At 39.4% G+C, this 23060-nt stretch overlaps 1 protein-coding gene across 2 annotated transcripts in view; it reads right to left on the bottom strand.

The window, feature by feature from the left end:
- LMBRD1 (LMBR1 domain containing 1) overlaps positions 1-23060 on the bottom strand; it is a 72799-nt gene that overhangs the window by 35207 nt on the left and 14532 nt on the right. The window contains exons 4-7 of one of the 2 annotated variants that reach the window (XM_083856293.1): positions 22146-22243; positions 21082-21149; positions 16528-16616; positions 8718-8791 (exon numbers count right to left, since the gene is read on the bottom strand). In XM_083856293.1, the coding sequence (XP_083712419.1) occupies positions 8718-8791; positions 16528-16616; positions 21082-21149; positions 22146-22243 (329 nt within the window). The remainder of the gene's footprint in view (positions 1-8717; positions 8792-16527; positions 16617-21081; positions 21150-22145; positions 22244-23060) is intronic. The other variant, XM_083856294.1, reaches the window with a different exon arrangement.

Below are 23060 nucleotides of genomic sequence, written 5' to 3'. Positions count from 1 at the left end.
AATCTTCAGTCGCTAAGAGAGCACCACCTTTTTTATAACATTGTTGTAAAAAAACACCTCAAAGCATGGAAGAGACTGACCAAACAGAACAGGTAGGTTCACTATGGCAATTATTGCATAATCTGCAGTACACAACATGAATCTTGCACTAATCACTTTTTTCCATTTCTCTATTCTTCATCCCTACGGTATCCTGCTATATGTTCACCTTTATTTCTCATAACAATGTTTTCTCTCCCCCATAAAGACTCTTTATTTGTCGATGTTTAAGTGGACAAAAAAACACTGTCAAGGTTTCTAAGATACAGAAACCAAATACAACACCCTCTATACTACAGCTGCTCTACTATGCACTGTGAACTTGTGCTTCCTGGATAAAACATCTATGAAAGAGTTAACTACAGTTATAACACTGACCATAATTATTCTGCCTAGCTGTCACCTTCTATACTGCTCCATCAGGCCTAGAAAAGCATTAACAACCAAACAATGAATCTGCTTTCCAATTCTAAAATTTTAAAGTAGAAAGCTATCATTTATCCTCCACTTTAATATCTACAGTTCTTCAAGAGTGTAGTAGGAATCAGGCTGTTAAAACAGCCATCAAATTGGTTTGTTATTTTGGTTATTTACTACTTCACAGAGATGTGAACCTAATGAAAGAATTACATTTCTTTACTATTTCAGAATTTGCACTGAAGTGATTAAATAGTAATGATGATGAATGCTAACATCTCAGTTTCTCAATAGCTGTTTGACATCTGCTTAAAAGAATATCACTAGTGAATAAGTGCTTTTAAGGTTAGACAGATTCTAAAAGATTTTAGGCTCTTTAGTTGTTAATGTCAACTGCAGAAAAGTAAATCATAATCTGGACAAAAATTAGGTGTGAAAAGGCCATCACATTTGTGAGTAGACAAGTTAAGCTTTTTAACATTTCCTCTTTCAGGACAGAGGAAAAAAGAGCATTTTATAGTTCCATAAGAAATCAAATAATGTTTATTAAATGTTTGGAAAAATTACAAAGCCAATTATAATCATCCTTTCAAGGACATGCTGAATGAGATGCACAAGATCACTCAAAAATTAATCTGCCTATCGTTATATGAGTAACTCATTATTCTGTCTTGAATTCAAATAGCAATCTGGAACTGACAACAACTACTGTTCTAATACCTAAGGCCATGTAGAACCATTTCAATGCAAAATACATTAATGAAAGAATAGATGCAAACTACATCATCTGTGAAACTGTTTCAAACTCTCCCCCATCAAAACAAGCATAGCACTGCAGGCCTAATTTATCATTTTCTTGTTACTATTCCATATTTATAGACATAGAAATCTGTCAGTATAAATCATCAAGGTCATGGATTTGCAGAGCCCCCTGAAGATGACTTGTTCACATGTCTTACAAAACAATTTTAAGTATCAAGCATTGTACTTCAGTACATTACATTAAAAAATGCAAGAAAAGTAGACTTTGTGATAAAGCTTGAAAATAGAAAAGCAACTACCAATTAAGGATTATGTTGAGAATTGAGATATATCAAGACATAGGTCTAAATAATGCAGCTCATTTAAACATTGCATATACTGGAGAAAACGAAATCTATGTTTATGCTCTTGCCAGTAATATTAATGTATCATGTGAACATTTGCAGACTTCATTTACATTATTCATCTACACTATTTTATTATTTCCCCTTAAAAAGTTTAAAATTTAGCATATACATTTCCTAGGTAGATCTTTTTTGTCCTTTTCTGGTCTTCCAAACTGTCAATTAAAATCAAGAAAAGATTCCTCTTCGGTGTATTCGGCAAGGATAAAGTTTTAGTATATTCTAAAAAAAACATGCTAAAAAGTATCAGCTCAAAGTCAGTCAAAAGAAACATAACTGCAGCTTTTATATCGTTACATCCATTTACAGAAGGAAGCAACTTTGCTTTTTGTGCAACCAAGTCGCACAGTTATGAAATTACAGAAGAAATTCCTATTACTTACACTAAGAATAGGTATTAAAAGTTTGGTTGTTCCCCTACTCTGAATTAGCAGTCTCCCTTTCATTTACCCAATGAGCTTCTAAAAATTGCCACCTATCAAAGTACTTGAAAGTTATTACTATCTTCTGACACAGAACAGTCTTGCACAAGCTAGAAGTTATTAAAACATAACTTATTTTCTGATATTGCATAGTTTTTTCAACAAAGTGGCAACTGTACTTTTTAAAACACTAGATGTACTGAGGTGAATAAATCACAGTAAGAATCTCTAATAAATATTTTCTTTTTTTCCACAAATTAACAGCTGTGATGGAATAAATAGTTGTCAAAAATGAGCAAAATTAGGTTATAACAGTAAAACCAGTATTATGGAAAAAAATTAATCCAATAAAGAACCAATCTTCTTGTCACTCATCATCACCTCAACTGTTTCATAGGCTACACCCAAGCTTAAAGAGAAGAAACCACACCATGAAGTATAATACAGTGCAGCCCATTGGTACCACTGTAAACCCTGCAGATAGACTGCACAGAATGCCTGAGGTTGGAGTGACTCTGGAGGGTTATCTGGTCCAACCTCTGCCTAAGCAGGGTCCCCTAGAGCTGCTTGTCCAGGACCACGAAGATATGGCTCCTGAATAATTTGCAAGGAACAGACTCCACAATCTCTCTAAGCAACTGGTGCCAGTGGTCAGTCACCTTCCCAGTGGTTCAGCTTGTGCCCTCTGCCTCTGGTTCCATTTCTAGGTACCAGTGAACACACTCTTTCCCGGCTCCATACTCTTTCCCCCTCAGCTTTGCATGTTCCCTTGCAGAATTTGATTCTGCTCCTGTCAGCCCACTTCTCTGGCCTAACAAGGTCCTTCTGGATAGCTCCAATATAAACTGCAGAGGGTACTCTTGGAGTTCTGTGTCACCTGCAAGTTTGCTGAGGGTTCTCCCCCATTATCTTGATCATTAATAAAAAAGTTGAAGAGGACTGGAACCAGTATCAATCCCTGGCATATACCACAAGTGACTGCCCTCAAACTAGACCATATGCCACTGATCCAGTGGGCCTAGATATTCAGCCAATTTTTAATTCACTTCACTATCTGCTTATCCAGCCCCTATTTCACAAGCTTCTCTATGAGGATCTTATGGGAGAGGCTCAATGTGGGCTAGACATACATTTTCCAAACACTGTGAAGCCACATCGCCAACAAGAGATGTTATTAGCATGTTATGTCAATACAGTAGTGTGTGAATAGCTGAAGGCTGGCATGAGATATACTACTCTGAAAACAGATTGGCTCAAGTGTTCAGAAAAAAAATTTGAAGCTTCAGAATTAAGTGCTATGCATATCTGTCCAAAAACTTTCTTCCAGAATTTTGAATTGTTTAAAAATGGTACTGTAGCAATATGAATACAATATAGCAACTGCACTCACTTAAACTGTTATATACAATTAGAAGAAGGAAGTCATGCTGTTGAAAAACACTTTGCTTGACCACACATCTAATTGATTTTTTGTTTCTTTGGCAATGTCTGCTCTAGATGATCCTTATATACTACTTCCAAAATGTCTAGTCTATTTTCCAAAATACCTCTGATCTTGCTTTGCAATCAAGTGTTAGAGAAGCTCTGTTTTTCCTGTAGAATGCCAACACTACTGGAAAAAAGTCCTGACTCAAAAACCACACAGCTCACAGCCAGACATCTTTATAGCCCAGAGAAAACACTGTTGCCACTTTCTGCAGGACTGTCCCAAATACCACCACACGGAAAATTAAACAGAACAAATCAATTTATGTTCCATTTAAAGTGTGGAGTTAAAATCATCTAAATACTCCTTTACTCCTTAATCCTCTTCCTTGCACATCATTTTCTATTTGAACTTAAGAAATATCATAAAACATTTAATTTGCTCCTTTAATCAAATACTAGCTTTTGACTACTGAAGATACATCTTAAACATAGAACTTGAATTAAAATCTAATTCTTATAATAATTATTGCGTTTTAGTAGGTACCAAAAACATACACAATCTTCTGTATTAAGATCAATAAGACTAGTTAAAAGTTCTCACTCTCCTTTTCTTGGAAAAGCAACTTTTGCACTAACTCCTTAAGCTGGTAATTTCCATGCTAATACCCCCCCCTCCCCCCAGTGATTTACCTTAAGAGATGAGATACTTCTGGGATCAGTATTTATTACTAATACTTCCCAAAGCTTTTAACTAATATTTCACAGAAATTGAGGAGATCAGGAACTTTTCACACCAAAGAAGTTTTATTTCTTTGGCAATTTCAGTTTTAACAGTGTATTTAATCTTACCCCATTCAGATGCTGGGGAAAAGCTCACAAGTCAAAAGCAAAACTCTGTATTTTCCCTCATATGGAAAGAAAAGCTCTTCTCTGTATCACTTGATCAAATTTACTGTGATTTTGATGTTTGAAGCCATAGAAAATGGAAGCCAGCAATCTAAGATAATAACAACCCACTGAACTGTAGTGTTACCTACATGTCTATCATAGTCAGTAACACAAGTGCTCAGTCATCCACAACTCTGGCCCAGCACGATGCTTCAATTTGTGTTGTCCCTCAACTGTCACCTTCACCCCCCAGACTCCAACATATCAAGTGCTACAACACAGTATGATCTGGTAAGCATTCTGTTCTTCATTGCATTAACTATCTACTTCAGAGTAATATATTAAACCAATCAGGGCCTCGAAAGGCCCTGAACATGGGATTGATCCTTAAAAAATACAGTTTAGCTAGATTAGTCCTTGGGGTAAATTTGTTAGTTCCATAATTTAAACTGCAGACATTTACAACCTCAATAACACCACCTTGCTGTATCCCTCCTCCTGTGAAAGCAGGAGGATATGCTTTCATGAAGGAAGCCTACAAAAGCACACACATGCTGAAGTGAGCTTTTCCTCTCTATTGCTACTCAAATTCAAGGCTACCTGCTGACAGTGCCAAAGCCTTTCTCCTCCAACTTCTCACAGTATTGTATATTACCATAACACAGAAATTCAATTTTAGAGCAGCCATAATCTAATTTGTCATGCTGAAGGCCACACAAAGCAATACTGCTAACATACGTTTAACTAATTGTAGAATGGATAAATTGCACTGCCAGGGACTTTAATAAAATCACTTGATTCATCTTTTTCATGGTTTCTTCTATAAATAACATTTTAAGATGAAATCAGTCAACTGCAGTCACAGCATTCCTATTTATTTTTAGTGTTTTGTGTTATAGTAGACATTCAGTGTAAAGCTATTTTTAATTAGGTATGATGGGATTTGGTAACATATTACTTATTATGATACAACCATTATTATATAAGCATTTAGCATAGATTTTTTTTTTCTTTACTGTGAATGAGTACATAGAAGACTAGATACACCAGTTCTTAGTTTCCCTTTAACAATACAATAGCAACTATGGCACTGAAACAGGCTGAGGATATGCAGGAGTCAGGGGAAAATCAAAAAGTTTGTTATGTCTATACTACAAATCCTCAATTCTTCACTGACCACAGATCTGAGATCAACTGCATCCAGAGACACAGGAACTCTGATAGCACACATGGTGTCCCCATCTATTCTTTTTTCCATCATCAACTACTAAGAACTTGTGGAAAATTTTGAAATAGGTGTCCTTGTTCTAGTGTTCACTCTTATATAACAATATTCTCTTTCTGTGCTTAAAAACAACAGCTAACACCAATGATCAAAGAGTGGTTTGATGACTAAACACAAAGATCTCCCACCTTTGGAAACTGGGATAAACAATTTGATAGGCAGCAGAACACTGCCTGAAAAACATAGGAGCCTAACTACTTACTTGTGAGATGTCCAAAGTCAGCAGCAAACATTATAAACAACACCCTACAGATCATCTGTGCACTCTCATTTAGAGATGATTTTTTTAATATAAGACTAATACAGCAAAAAAAAAACCCCACTCCAGAACACAGACATGGGAAACTACCAAGTTACTCCTTCCAGAATCATGTTCTCCTCTGAAATAGAGCAAGTAGAGTAATCCAAACTGGTAAAGACAGACTGCACTCTGAGCCAACCTCTCCCTGTGGTTTAGGAAAGTACAACAAAACTTTTGTTTACAAAACAAAAAAGTTGTTTTAAAGTTTACAAAACTTTTCATTACTGAAGCAATTTTTGCATTACACCATACCACTGAGACAAGTCCAGCCCACACTGTTGCAGGTGAAAATAGCTTAAATATGGAAGCCTGACCATCACTGCTGGTGGGAAAGGTGTTATGAAAGCTCTAGAGCATAAAGAAAACACTGTTCAACTTTGAGAAAAGACCTTCTCATAGATGTTTTTCACTGTCTGTGACACATTTGTACCTCAGCCCACCCATATATCAAAGCCAGCTCACTGTTTCAGCCTAAGATTCTACAACTGCCTTCAAACAATGACATAAACCTCACATCAGACGTAGATAACCCACTCCCGCGTGAGCTCACTCCCCAAACTTCTGTAAAACAGCTCCATTTCTCCCACTCTCCCTTAACACCTACTGTAAAACAGAACAGATAGTTCCAGAAGGATGAAATACAGGAGTTAAAAATAAAGGAAATCAATTTTACACTCCAGGCATTTGCAAAGACAACTCAGCTGAAGTTTACAAAGCAAAGAATTAGCCCAAAAATCTTAGTAATTAAGACATTCAGATAAAACTAGTTCTCATGCTTGGTGTTTCACTTTATCTATCACTCAACAATACTGAAGATTTAGGTATTTTCTTAAACTGAGAAAACACAGACAACACAGAACACTGAAGTTATCGAACAGGGATTTCCAGGTTCCACTAGTGTTGAGAGCAGAAGCATACTGTGATAATCAGCTGAATGGTGCCTACAACCAGTCTTGGTTCAAAAATAAAAAGGCAATAACATTGGAAGTAGGAAATATTAACAGTAAATTGAAAAAATTCCAAAAACCATATAATCATTTAGGTTGGAAAAGACCTCCAAGATCATCAAGCCCAACTTTTGATGGAATACCACCATGCCCACTAAACCATACCACAAAGCACCACATCTGCTAAGGTTTTTGTTGTAAATTGTTTACATTTCAGTTAGGAATAAAGTTGCTGTATTTTCACTAGCTCACATTTTAGATGTTTGCTAACAGTTATAAAAACCATACTTGGTTGTTTGAACAAAACACTGATGATAGTCTCCCAGCTAATGAGTTTTTTCTTTTGTTAGTCTCATGGTTAAAAGAACACTATACGTGCTCTTCAGCAATGTAATGTAGTTGAACAAGAAATTAATCTTTTCTTCTACAATTAAGGGAAACTAATTAAAATCTAGCATGTTATTACAGGCTAAGTAGAAGTCCAGATCATTTTTGACCATCACATGATCCAGGTGTCAGCAAGATAACCTGAATAATTTAATGACCCATGCCACTTTAAGGAAAGGCTTAAAGTAATAAATTTTATCATCTTGGTCAGGATGAATAAAATTTATCCCTTAGTCAATGGGTCCGAGAGCAATTCAGCTCACCTAAGATGCCCACTAGCTGATCCACCCAATTGCTCTCCTACCTACTGCACAGACCCTGATGGCCACCTGATGTCAGGGTTCTGACATATCTGCAAACCTGTACTGAACTGCCTTCCATAATTCTGCTGTAACTGACACCAGCCAGAGAGACAGAAAATCATTAGCTATACTTGTCACTCATTTAAGAGTCTAAAGGTAGAATTTCACAAGCACCTTACCCCCTTCCCTCTTTGTTAAATCCTTGTTCAAATTTTATACATTTATAGTTTGCCTGAAACAGACACCTCCTTGGGTACCAATGCTTCAAAATAATTTACTGCATAAGATGCTGCTGCAAAGGCACTTAAAATCCACTAGCAAAGCTACACGGGAGCAACTACATTAGAGCCAGGCTCCTATGGAAGAAAACATTATAAAGATTAAAGAAAACAATATAAATATTAAAATCTGTCAGAAAAACAATTTTCTCAGAAACTTAAAAGCTTTGTTATCAGTCAGTTATCTTAAGCTTTTAAGCTCCTTCTTTGCTGCAAAATTTTACCTTGATGACAAATTAAGACACGTAGCATTACAAGCACACTGATTATTAACTGAATGAATAAACAGAACAGATTGGGAAAGCAAATGACCACAAACATTAAATGTTGTCCAAAGCTAGTAAGTTAAAACACCTCCTTTTCTTGGTATGTAAAAGCAAGAGTCAAGCAGTTGAATTAACAGAACTTTAATCATACCATTAACAACTGGTTACAGAATGAACCCTTCTAAATTCCTCTCAGAAAGAGCTGAAGTACTTTAGCTCCGTATCAACTCTAGGGTATGCTACAGTTCAATGAAAAAAAAAAGTGCAACGTGTAATTCTCTACATCAGGGTGGAGAAAAAGGCTTAAGAGCAAGAAAAGTCAGTGACAGTGTTACAAGTCATAAGTAATGAGACATCTCCTTGCATAAACACATCAAAATTAAGTCTGATCTGTGCTCAGTACTTAAACACTGGTCCTTAAACCTGCAGCAAAAAGTTAGAACTCAGAATGAATGTTTCAAACCATGAAAATCCAGAGCTAAAGACACTGCTGAATCTTTTTAGGATGACAAGTTTTCCACACAGGTACCACCAGAGATAACCACAAGTATCATGAAAGTAAAAATCTGAGAACTTCGCGTAACAACTTACTGTGTAAGTGATAGCTGCCAGCATTCCAATCACAGTCAAGGAACTAATGGAAAATGAAAGTGCAGTCAAGCCATCTGCAAAAAAAAAAAAATAAAAAAGCCAAGAACATGTTGAAAATACAGTAGATGTATAAGGACACTTTTCTAAATTAGTTTCCAGAAAGATTTAAGTTCATGAGAAAGAAGAAAAAGAGTAAACATAGTTACCAATTATAACTCAGATAAAAAATTTACATAGAAGAACTTTTTGGCAGATCTTTATCCCAATTGCAGGATCCAGGACAGACTCCTATCTTTATTACAAGCTCACAGAAGTTACACTCACCAAAATGGCTGAAAAACCACTAATGAACTTACTCCCATAGCTGTCTAATACCTCCTCAAGACTTATTTTTGACTTCTCCTGGGTGCTGTGTGTTCTGGTTTGGGTTGAATTAGGGGAGAACCTTCAAGGAATCCCCTAATAACAAAACCTCTACCACCCCTCCCCCAACCCTGGGTTTGGGAAGGAATCTCTTGAGCACAAAGTGGAAAAAACCGGTTTATTAACAAATGAATAAACACTCCCCGACACAAGGGAAAAAAAGAACAGAAAAAGCTCAGGTTACTGTGAGGGGAAGGGCGCGCAGCTTCTTTTACAAGCCCCGGCGATCCTCCTCGGACTCCTCCAGCCAGATCAGCTCCGGGTGCCGGTCCTAAATCTTAAAGGGGGGGGGGGGGGGGGGAAGGGAGAAGAGGAAAAAGGAAGAAAAAAAAAAAAAACAAACAGAGCACAGAGGCGGCAGAAAGAAAGGAAGGAAAAAAAACCAAAAGAACGAAAGGGCAAGAAACTAGCAGAAAATTGCAAGACAGCAAGCGCCTAGAAGCAGAAGCCAAAGCCAAAGCCAAAGCAGCAGCGGAGCCAGCCAGGAGGCCAGTGCCCGCCCCCCCTAAAGGGGACGGAACACCTCTTAGACATAACAAGGGAGTCCACGATATGGGATTATGGGATAGAGAGCACTGTCAACCCAGGACATTCCACCCCTTATCCCATATCGTGGACACACAATAAAAAAAAAAAACTTCCATCTCACTTACTCAGCCCCTTGACACTTACACATTTCCATTCATCTTACTTGCTCAAACCTTTGACACTTACACGTTTCCTTCTGTTTCACCCCACATTCAGATCTCCCTGAGGTACACATCGTGTTGTTCCATCTTTCTGCATTATCCACCACGTATAACCTGGTCCTTGAGCAGAGACAATTCCACGGATGGGTTTGCCTGTACTCGAGGCAGGGTTGATCCATACTGTCTTTCCCAACAAACCTCTAACATGGGCCACTGGAGCTTTATCTCCATCTACTATATTAAGGAGCTGAGACTGAGCAGGACCCGCTCGGTTGGTAGAACCTCGGGTGTTAACTAGCCAGGTGGCCTTCGCTAAATGCTGTTCCCAGTTTTTTAAGGACCCCCCACCCAATGCTTTCAGGGTGGTTTTTAACAACCCATTGTACCTCTCCACTTTACCTGCAGCTGGTGCATGGTAGGGGATATGGTACACCCATTCAATGCCATGTTCCCTCGCCCAGGTTTTAATAAGATTATTTTTAAAATGAGTCCCGTTGTCTGACTCAATTCTCTCGGGAGTACCGTGCCTCCAAAGGACCTGCTTTTCAAGGCCCAGAATAGTATTGCGGGCTGTAGCATGAGACACAGGGTAGGTTTCCAACCATCCCGTGGTGGCTTCTACCATGGTCAGCACATGGCGCTTGCCTTGGCGGGTTTGAGGCAGTGTGATGTAATCAATCTGCCAGGCCTCCCCATACTTGTACTTAGACCACCGCCCTCCATACCAGAGGGGCTTCATCCGCTTGGCTTGTTTAATGGCAGCGCACGTCTCACAGTCATGGATAACCTGAGAAATGCTGTCCATGGTTAGATCCACCCCTCGGTCTCGTGCCCACTTATAGGTGGCATCCCTACCTTGGTGACCTGAGGCATCATGGACCCATCGTGCTAGGAACAACTCTCCCTTGTGCTCCCAGTCTAGGTCTATCTTCAACTCTCCTATTTTTGCAGCTTGATCTACCCGCTGATTGTTTTGCTGCTCCTCATTAGCTTTACTTCTGGGGACATGGGCATTTACATGGCGAATTTTCACAGGTAGTTTCTCTAACCGGGCAGCAATATCTTTCCACTCTTCAGCAGCCCAAATGGGTTTTCCTCTACGCTGCCAGTTGGCCTCTTCCCATTTCTTCAGCCATCCCCACAGAGCGTTGGCTACCATCCAAGAATCAGTATACAGATAGAGCCTTGGCCATTTCTCTCTTTCTGCAATATCTAGGGCCAGTTGAATGGCTTTGAGTTCAGCAAATTGACTGGATCCACCCTCTCCTTCAGTGGCCTCTGCGACCAGTCGTGTGGGGCTCCAGACAGCTGCTTTCCACCTCCGACTCATCCCTATGACGCGGCAGGAACCATCGGTGAATAAAGCATAACATGCTTCCTCTGCCGGCAGTTGGTTGTATGGCGGAGCTTCCTCAACCCGAGTCACTGGTTCTTGTTCTTCATCTGCGACGCTGAAACTTTCACCTTCAGGCCAGTTCGTGATTACTTCCAAAATTCCAGGGCGATTCAGTTTCCCAACTCGGGCGCGTTGTGTAATGAGGGCAATCCACTTGCTCCAGGTAGCGCTGGTGGCATGGTGGGTGGAGGGAACCTTTCCTCTAAACATCCACCCTAGCACTGGTAGTCGGGGTGCCAGGAGCAGTGGTGCTTCCGTACCGATCACCTCTGAAGCAGCTTGGATTCCCTCATAGGCGGCCAAGATTTCCTTTTCCGTTGGGGTGTAGTTATCTTCAGACCCCCTGTAGCTCCGACTCCAAAATCCCAGTGGTCGGCCTCGGGTCTCACCAGGTACCTTTTGCCAAAGGCTCCAGGACAGACCATGACTCCCAGCTGCAGAGTAGAGCACATTCTTCACATCTGGTCCCGTTCTGACTGGGCCGAGGGCTACAGCATGAGCAATCTCCTGCTTGATCTGGGTGAAAGCTTGCTGCTGCTCAGGACCCCAATAGAAATCGTTCTTCTTGCGGGTAACCAGATGAAGGGGCCTCACAATCTGACTGTATTCCGGAATGTGCATCCTCCAGAAACCTATAGCACCTAAGAAAGCTTGTGTTTCCTTCTTATCCGTTGGAGGGGACATAGCTGTAATTTTGTTAATAACGTCCGTAGGAATCTGACGCCGTCCATCTTGCCACTTCACTCCTAGGAACTGGATCTCTCGAGCAGGTCCCTTAACTTTACTTTTCTTAACAGCAAAGCCGGCTTCCAGGAGAATTTGGATGATTTTCTCTCCCTTTTCGAACACCTCTGTTGCTGTGTCTCCCCACACAATGATATCATCAATATATTGTAGATGTTCTGGGGCCTTATCCTTTTCTAGTGTGGCCTGGATCAGCCCATGGCAGATGGTGGGGCTGTGTTTCCACCCCTGGGGCAGTCTGTTCCAGGTGTACTGCACTCCCCTCCATGTGAAGGCGAACTGAGGCCGGCATTCGGCTGCCAGAGGAATAGAGAAGAATGCGTTTGCAATATCGATAGTGGCGTACCACTTCGCTGCCTTGGACTCCAGCTCATACTGCAGTTCCAGCATGTCTGGTACGGCTGCACTCAGAGGTGGAGTCACTTCATTCAAGGCACGATAATCCACAGTCAATCTCCATTCTCCATCAGATTTCCGCACCGGCCAGATGGGGCTATTAAAGGGTGAGTGGGTTTTGCTGACCACCCCTTGGCTTTCCAGCTCTCGAATCATCTTATGGATGGGGATCACAGCATCTCGAGTGGTTCTGTATTGCCGCCGATGCACTATTGAAGTGGCAATTGGTACTACTTGTTCTTCTCCCTTCATAAGTCCTACGGTGATCGGGTTCTCGGACAGTCCAGGCAAGGTGTTCAACTGTCGAATACTTTCTGCCATCACAGTCGCTACTCCAAAGGCCCACCTGAACCCTTTCGGGTCTTTAAAATACCCACTCCGGAGGTAATCTATGCCCAAGATGCATGGGGCCTCTGGGCCGGTCGCAATAGGGTGTTTCTTCCACTCATTCTTAGTCAGGCTCACATCTGCCTCCACCAATGTATAGTCCTGTGATCCCCCAGTCACACCAGCAATAGAAATCGATTCTGCCCCTACACATCTCGAGGGGATCAAGGTACACTGCGAGCCGGTGTCAACCAAAGCCTTATAGTCTTGTGGCTTCAATGTGCCAGGCCAACGAACCCACACAGTCCAAAATACCCGATTTTCCCTAACCTCTACCTGGCTAGAGGCAGGGCCCCTCTAAGCATGGTTATCCTTCTTCCCTGGGGTATATGTCTTAGAGGTTCCTTCAAGGGGATCGGACATGTCATCATCGACATCATACTTGACATCCTGGCTGCGAATAACTGGAGCTGCTCTCTGTTTATTGAGACTTCCTCTTTGAATCCTACCTTCCTTCAAATTACGTACCCGTTGTGCCAGAGCAGCAGTGGGCTTTCCATCCCATCTCCTCATGTTCTCTCCAGATTCACGCAAAAAGAACCATGACTCAGCTCGTGGGGTGTACCTTCTCTCCCCATCAAAGGAGCGCCTGCGTTGGATACCAGGGCCTCTAATTTGCACAGCCGAGATTTGGAGGAAGTCCTCCTTAATCTCTTCCCTGAGTTTCCTATGATTCTCCTCTATTTTGTCCTCTAATTTCTGCAGTCGTGTTTCCACAGCTGCAATTCTGGCATGAGTTGGGCCATGTACAGCATCAGCATATGCTCGAAGCTTTTTCGCCATATCGAGCACAGTCTCATCTGTCTCCTCTCGCTTCATTATTGCTAGGGCAGAGGCGTATTCAGATGGCCCAAGTCGCACAAGTTTCCTCCACATTACAGGGGTACATGCTACCAGGTCTGGATTCCTAGTTGTTACGTCATCTGAAAAAATGAGCTCTGCTACTGCCATCTCTCTCAGACGTTGGATCCCCTGTTCTATGGTCCTCCACTGTGTCTGCTGCAAATAAAGATCATCTGCACACAGGTATCTTTGTGCTACACCGTCCAGAATCCGTTCCCAGAGGCTGTGAGGGCTAGCCTCCCTCATCATGCCCTGATCAATAACAGGGTCTAGCGACAGAGATCCCAAATGCCTCGCTTCAGTGCCATCCAGAACTGTAGCCTCCCCTGCAGCATCCCAAAGGCGGACTAACCAACTTATTATAGATTCATCAGGTTGTCGTCTGTAATCTTTTCTCAGGCCTCGAAGGTCCTTTAGGGAAAATGAATCAATATTGGCTCCAGAATCTACACCCCTCGATGTAGTTTCTGATTTTGGTGAAGGTCCTTCTCCTGGATTATCATCATCATCCTCCACCTTGCGATCGGTCTTAGTTGTACACTTTCCGCCTCTTCTATTAGCAGCAACAGCCCTCGGTTGAGCCCTGCTGTCTGATTCAACTGCTGGCCTGGAGCCTGGGATACTAGCTGCAGCCTGAGTAATTGGGATAGTAACTAGCTTATCTCCCTGTTCCCTGTTTTCTGTCTGCTGCCCTTCAGTATCTAAGAGAGTGCGATAAACATGTGCCAGGGCCCAGCTCACTGTAATAATCCTTTTCTCCTTGGTATTACCCTGGCACCTCTCTTTCAAATACTTAGCCACCTCGGCTGGGTTCTGAATTTGTTCAGATGGAAAGTCCCAGGCTATAGGGTCGGAAAATTCCTTTAAAATTTGGCCCATATCTTCCCATTTCCCACTCCACTCAAGATTTCTCCTACTTGGGTTTGCTGGTAACTCAGAAGTCTCATTAGCCCCTTTGGAAATCTCAGCTTTCAATTTATATAAACTGCAGACAATATAGAGAATGCTTATTAAATTAAATGTCAGAAAGATGGTCTCTTTGACACTCAGGGGAAACTGAACATTTCCTAATAAAGATATAAACAATTCAAAGGAGAAGAGGGAAAGCAGAGGCTGAAAAACCTCTTCCCCTGCTTCTCCCCTAACAAACTGAGTGCCCAACCATAACAACGAATCATCAAACATATTTACAACCTTCTTGTAAACAATCACAAACAATCCGAGCCCGGTCAATATTCTGGTTAGTGCCCCACGGCAACATAAGTTACGCATTAGAAGAAATGCTAAAGCTATCTCCGGGTAAGGAAATAACCCTAGACACCACAGAGGTAATAAAACCTCAAAAAACCCTAGGGACCAGAAATATTGACAGGCTTTCACCCCGACTGCCATTACGAGTCCAGAAAAAAGCATCCTGATACACCCACCAAACAATTAGAATCACCAGTATTATTATTAAGGTTTTTTCCACTTTCTTTGACTCGGGTTCCCGGGCCAACGCACCAAAATTATGTTCTGGTTTGGGTTGAATTAGGGGAGAACCTTCAAGGAATCCCCTAATAACAAAACCTCTACCACCCCTCCCCCAACCCTGGGTTTGGGAAGGAATCTCTTGAGCACAAAGTGGAAAAAACCGGTTTATTAACAAATGAATAAACACTCCCCGACACAAGGGAAAAAAAGAACAGAAAAAGCTCAGGTTACTGTGAGGGGAAGGGCGCGCAGCTTCTTTTACAAGCCCCGGCGATCCTCCTCGGACTCCTCCAGCCAGATCAGCTCCGGGTGCCGGTCCTAAATCTTAAAGGGGGGGGGGGGGGGGGGGAAGGGAGAAGAGGAAAAAGGAAGAAAAAAAAAAAAAACAAACAGAGCACAGAGGCGGCAGAAAGAAAGGAAGAAAAAAACCCAAAAGAACGAAAGGGCAAGAAACTAGCAGAAAATTGCAAGACAGCAAGCGCCTAGAAGCAGAAGCCAAAGCCAAAGCAGCAGCGGAGCCAGCCAGGAGGCCAGTGCCCGCCCCCCCTAAAGGGGACGGAACACCTCTTAGACATAACAAGGGAGTCCACGATATGGGATTATGGGATAGAGAGCACTGTCAACCCAGGACACTGTGTTAACTTGCACAACTTTCATGTGCATTCTGGATGGCTTATATTAGAGTACTTATGTGCAGGGATGAATGTTTGTTAGACCATTTTTAGTTACCCTTTTTTGAATACATTTGAGAAGCGACATCAAGTCTGTCTTAGCTCACCTATAAAACACTTCCTTCACACCTTTACCCTGAAAACATATCGTAGCTAAGCACACGAACTACATCACCTAAGTGTTAAATACTATTCCTTGGAGTTTGGCCTTTTCAAACAGCTCTAGTCTAAAATATAACAAATGCAGAGAATTTTAGAAGAGATCAGTATTAAGAGCAAAGAGAAGTTGTAACACCCACAGGACTTGCCTGTCTAAATAGACAGAACCACTCATCTCATTTTTACAGTGAACAGCAGTACTGCATTTCATTAGGCCAATGACTGAAGCCTGTCACGACATGATACTCATCATACCCTCAAAGTCAGTGAATTTTAGCATCCAAGCAGCATTTAAGAGCTGAGTTAAGTGAAGACTGTGGAAGAAAGTACCCCCCCACCCCACCATAAATATCAGCAGACAACACTGCAGTCCTTGCTCTCAAATGGGGATTTGTATTTGAAGTCCAGACAGGAGATGTTGGCAGTGTCTACTTTTAAAGATTAATCTAATTTTTGTTTTTCTGAGAACAGAAGAACAATCTTATTGTAAATTACTGTAGGTAAGCAGTCAGAGAAAAGTTACAAATCTGCTATCAAGGAAATTATTTATCTTGATCAGTCAGTGAACAAGTGGCAGAAGTTAGCAGAGTAGCAACTTGTGGAAAGCTCAGAAGAAATATCAAACTTACGACTACTTCCAAATTCTTCAAACAGGAGCTTCACTTTCTCCCACTCAGTAGAATTCTTCTTGTTGGGAATATCCAAAGGAACAAAAGCACTGTAATACAGGAAAAAAAAAAAAATCTTTCTTACCCTAATTAGTGCAAAATAGGAATTCTACTTCCTAATTGAGAAAATATAAATCTATTAACTCCTGAAGAAAAGGCAGCATTCCACTTCATTCACATTCCCCTCAAATGCTGCATTTAGATCAGCAGAGTACATGTCAGTGTGTGTAGTCAGGTCTGAAGTCAATGAACAAATGATTTTCTATTTACCAGTCCTAAAAGAGGCAAGGACCTTACACTCAAGTATCATTAAAAGACAAATGATTTACTATCCTGATTTGATTCATATGCAAAAGAGCAAATAAACTTTAAGCATCAATTGAGACAAATTCTCTTATAATTATGCACTTCTAAAAGCCAAAATAAAATAATGATTTCTCAAAGTATTAAAATATAAAGGGACACATTTAGCTTCCATTAATACAATTAAATGCATCTGCTCCATTCCATTCTTTGTTCTGTAGTTGGCCCAGAGAACTGAGCTGCAGAGAAGTTTTTTGTTCTTCCAATAAGCAGACAACAAAGAATGCTCAGAGAGCAATGTCAGGTAAAACAGTCCCCTAGCTGAAAGCTTCCTGCTGTAAGGCTCATCATCTAAAGTCAACTAAAAGAATAACTCTTCAGCACCACTACAGACAAAACAGTTGAGTTTGTAATAGCTAGAAAAACAGTACCTCTGTTTTTCTAAATACCAAAAAACCACAAACCATAGCTTTGAGACATGAAATAGAATGTCTACAAGTCATAAGGAAGACAGATTTGAAGGGAAACACTTCAGGCAAAGAATGAAAGAACTCAAACCGAAGTCCATAAAGAACATTCACAAGTATCATTTGGACTTGTATGACAAAGACTACATAATTAGATCCCTGCTTGAACTCCCAAACAAATATGAATAGTCCAGGAGCAGTCTTAAGGTACAAAACATACACTTTTGTTTCAAAGGTTAGGGCTAAACCAACTGTGTGCACATATAATCATCACATCAAAACCAAAGTGATATTCTGCCAAAAAAAAGTTGACATTTTAAAAGTCGAGATTTTAATTTCTAAAAAAAGCTTCTTGACTGTGCAAGAGGCAGACTGAGCACTAGCATTTGCTTAAGTTAACACATGCTTGTTGACTTAGGATTTAGTTCTTGTATCTGCCTCTAGTAGTAATTCTTTCTGTAAAACAGCATCCAGACAAAATAAAGACACAGGTATTAAAGCCAAGTGAGGCAATATCTTTACTTACAAATGATAGAAAGAAATAACTGTATAATAATGGTTAAAAGAGGAGACTGAGAACGTAACTGAGCTCAAGTCCGTTTTATTTTACTACCACTATGGATTTGCCATTTGTGGACCACATGCAGGGAGCAAACAAGATAGAAGAACATTTTAGGATATTTATAACTTGCTTGCTTTTTTGCCCCCTGAGCACAATAGGATTTTTTTTTTTTCTGGAACTACCCACAACCACCATATTAAAGGACACTAATCAGAGCAGGGGCTACTGAATACATTATACTTTTCAATTAGTACTCAGATAAACCCCGACTGAAGGAGATGGGCATCTGATTCTGCTCCTGCTCAAGTTCCATGCACTTGAAAGGCCCAGAAAGGAACACACAAGTTTTAAATTTAGGTAATGAAAGCAAACAAAACAGTTTAGCTGTGATGTCTGATACTTGGAGTTCTGGACACAAATCAAATTATTAACTGTGGTAATTTTAAGAATAGAAGCAAATTGCTATGCTGTTTGAAACACATCCTGAGTAAATTATGATTAAAATCTTGATCAATATCTAAGCTGCAGAACAAGGCAAGTAAATACAAGACAAGCAGTTTAAAACTATTCACTTTTGGCAGGGCTAATACACAAGTGTAGATGGGTAAAGTTTATCCTTAAATCAAAGAGTATCATTAACTGTCATCCTTAGGAAATTATTTTCCAACACACCAGATTTAGACTCATTTCCTTAAGTGAGTTCTGCTGCGATATAATTTGCATAACTATTTATAGGATAATTAGATATATTCATAGCTTTTTAAGAGCTAATAGTTCTAAAAAATTTAAGGTAACCAATTTAATTCCAAACACATACATGGAAGCATGCATTTTGGAACCAAACATTCATTAGCCTCAAAAACAACCATTTTGTTTCATGCTAGACTACTTAAGGGTGCCTTAATGTAGTTTGCAGCATCTCAAGCCCCTTGACAAGCACATAACATTTAGAGAAAGTACATAACTTATGGGAAGGGAAAGGAATGACAAGTAAAACTTTGTATACCAGTACACCAGTATAAATTTGCCCTATACTTTGCTTTTAATGGTACTCTGCAACAAGTTATTTGTGTGCAGAGGATTTAAGTGTTACACACATGCACATTTTTGCTGGACAACTGTTTTGTAAGATACAAGTAAAGTAAGAGGTACAAATACTACTCCTGATAACACTTTGGACAATAACATCCTGCTCACTGAGCTGTGTTATCAAGTCAGAAAAACCTCCAAGATTATGTGGAACAAAACAGATTTGTTTCTCAAAATAGTCATAATGATCTCTAGTAGAGCAAGGGCAATATCCTGGTAAGAATAAGACACTTAAACTTTGAGCTTAACATAGCTTTTGTAATTCATTTGAGGATAGCTGACCAGAAAAGAGGCAAAAACCTTCTTATGTTGACCTTTAAAACTATTTATTGACCCGTTGTAATCATATATTACTTCCTAAACCAATCAGAACAGAGGCTGTCTGCCTATGAGACACTAGTCAAGAAAGCACAGGAAGAAAGACTATTTGTTAGGCACTTCACAGGAAATATTCCAACCTCTCTCACTCCCATAAACTGTGTGCAGGAGCACTCTAGTCCGTTAAGCCTAGACACCTAGAGTTAAACCCAGTACATAAAATTCCAGACTATTTTAACACAGATCCTAATTACCAGTGAGAGAATCCCTCACTACTGCAAGACTAGTCTTCACTACCACATTCAGTCAAAGCACTCATACAGAAGCTTCAGCTCCAACATGTTTCTCTTCCCTGTCACACTGGTCACTTGCTGTGACCACTCCCTGCCCTTGCTATGAGAACAGCTGACTAAGACAGGTAACTTCTTCAGAAAAAGCATACACATAAGCACTGCCACTTAATCTATATATAACTATAGTAGAAATAGAGTTCACATTTTTCTTCAGCACAGTCACCTCAGTTGCCTCTAAAACCAAGCCTTTTCCCCTTGAAAGGGCTCTTGCAGTCTCACTTAAAGGGGAAATAGAAGAATTTCCCTTTTCTATCTTACTAGGAGAGAGGAACGAACATGCTTACAGCTACTGAGTATTCAGCTGACACCTATTAGACACACTACCAAGATTTCTAAACTGGATGTATTATACATCTATCTATACCTAGGATGTGAACTAACTGTCAGAAACAGCTTTTGCCAAAAATTTTAGTTATTTTTCTAGATAATGATTAAGGTAATAAACTCCTACAATCTCTTATAAGAGCAAATACCTTACTTTTACTTAAAAGGACATGAGACTTGATAGAAATATACCTTTAACTTTTATCAAAACTAAAACAATATTTCAGTAAGATGGAATAAAACTGGAAGCATTAATTTCACTCCAGTGTCTACTTCATGCTCCAGTACTTTGATATGGATCATTTTAGCATACACTTTGCAATTTTTACCAACTTTATTGCTGCAGTCAAAATGCTAAAAAGCTTATGATACAGCAGACGTTAGAAAGATTCAGTATTGGTGTGCATGTCATGCTTAGTGGTGATCTGAAATCGATTTTCTGCTACTACTTGGAGCTTCAGAACAACAGCACTTGCTGCAAACAGCTTACTCACTTCAGTAACATTTGCCTTTTACACAAATGTCAGCAAAAGCTTTATCAAACAAGGCACAATTAACTCAAGTATAACCCCACACTACACTTATATTCTTCAGACAACATTTCCATTATGGAAAGTAAAGCACATAACATCTAATCATTTTCCTAAAAGGCCGTTTTACAATGTCCATTTCAGAAAAAGCACTTGAGAAAGGCAAAAAGCTATTTGATGAACATGGACAAATAGTTTTTGTCCATGTTCAAATGGACAAAATTTGAACATGGACAAATTTCATGTCCAAATGAACATGAAATTTTTTACTCCCTGTTAAACAGCACTGATGTAGTTGTGTCAAAGCCACCATGTCCTTGATATAATTCTCACTGCATGTTCAGTCAGCTTGGAAGCACAAGTACCTCCACAATTAAGAAAACCATTTTATCTTCCCATTAAACTCTTACTTTTCAGGTACATAATTCTCAAGATACTTAAACTCTATTAGTGATTAAGCTAATGTTGATTATATAGATTGAGTGCATCATAATTTAGCTCTTAGAAGCACAGAACAGAACTCTGATAAATAAATCTTGCATAGAACAGTGCTCCATATAAATACTTACCCAATTAACAGAAGAACAGCACAAATTGTGATGAATCCCAGAGTGTATTTGAGTGCAGTTTTAACCTGCTGAATATTGAAGAGAAAGTTAATACAATGACATAAAATGAATATAAAGGGATTTGTGCAAATTATGAAAAAGTATACTTAGCATAATAGGTATTCTACAAAAAACCTCCATAAAAAGCATGAATAATTTTATATATAAGCCATAAAGTATACATTCTTGAAGAGTCTCATAGCTTGAGAACTGTGAACAATGGCATGGAATTCTGCTTCCATCATAAGCTCTGCACTTGAGCAGCTGTGGCTGGAAGCCTGGATATATTCAGTGCAAATACACTCAAAGAAAATACTTACTACTAATACTTTATATTATGGCTATTATTAAAAGTCTTCTTATGTTAAGGTTACAACTAAACTGAAGGGGAAAAAAGTCATGATTAATTGATTAGAAGATTTTTTAGAAAAGTATTTTCATTTGCACCTTATTGGCATGCAGTTACTGTATTCCCTGGGAGGTCTCAAATCAGTGCATTACAAAAGTAAACATGTTAGCTTCAGGTAAATTACTACTGCCTACTTCAAGAAAAAAATGCTTCTACCACAGTAGAAAGACTAGTACTAAATTTGAGTACCTATTTCAGAATCAGAACCATCTTCCAATTCTCTGCTTTAGAAGCTGTCACTATATATGGGTTTTATTCTATGAAAAGTCTCACATAAGAAGTTTCAACTTCTGTGTATGAAACCTTGCTCAAAAGAATTTTTATAAAGTTTTTTAAACTTTAACATAAATTTAAAGGATTTATGAAAATACGGACATTACTTATCTCACTAAAGTTACATTATATGTGAGACCATAGCACTTAGACTAGACAATATCAGATTATGTCTTACTAAGAGCTGCTCCAGGATCTTTATGGAACTACACTAATAGACTTAAATATCACAATACTAATACCATTTCTGAGTTAAAAAAAAAAAAAATCATTCTTGCTTTCATATTTTGGCTATCTTCATTTGTCTTTTCATTGCTTGGTGCATTTGCTAGAATGAACTTACTGCACATGTGTTGCCAACATCATCTTCCTTCTCCTCATAATAGAAATAGACAAAGGGAATCCACAGAAAGACGCAGAACAGAATGATCGAGTACAGAGCTAGGAAGAAGAATTCAATGAAGAGACAGTTACATTGGCACTTAATTTACTACACAGTAATTCAAAGGAAAGAATAAAACATTAATTTCCTCTCTTTCTAGCTCTTAATTTCAAACATTGAAAAGCTAGTAAAATTCACCAGCCAGCATACAAACTATTACTGTTTTGTGAACTCCAAAGGACTTTAAAGTGAACCCTTCCAAACCAAGGATTTCAGATCCATCTTCAACTCGGCAACACCAAAAGACTAAAAGTAATCAATTGTATGCAAGTGATATACAATACTAGCACACTAGCCTAATGCATAGTGAATAAAAGCAAGCTAAGTCACCCAATAATAGGTTGTTAAAAAAAAACTATATCAAATGAAACTAATTTAAAGATATTTTGATCACTGGACTCAGCATCAGCTTCTGCTATTAACCTAAGAACATCACAGATTAAAGACATGGTTGTTACTGACCTTAATTCACAAAACAAAACAAGCTGTAGCAATATAGTAGCACCAGTTTATGCTCCCTTTTTAGAAGAAGTACTAATTGGAGATTACAACAGATATTTAACTGAGTAGATGCTAAACCAAAACAGTCATACTGTCATGTCACTTTGCACAAGTGACCATAACGTAAAGCTCAACACATGTCTTGACAAATACTGTCAAGTTTTGAAAACATTATGACAGCTGATCAAAATCAATTGGACTGATTAGGCAATGGTATGAAAAGACGACCAATTTCAGGTAGAGAATTCAAAGTTTAAACCTTCAGCTCTCTGTATTATAAGTTGAACACTCTTTAGAACATGTTATCTTATACTA

Source organism: Zosterops lateralis, assembly GCF_965231275.1.
Source record: "Zosterops lateralis genome assembly, chromosome: 3".
Lineage (NCBI taxonomy): Eukaryota > Metazoa > Chordata > Aves > Passeriformes > Zosteropidae > Zosterops > Zosterops lateralis.
The sequence above is the reverse complement of the archived record's forward strand: the minus strand, read 5'-3'. Positions and strand labels throughout refer to the sequence as shown.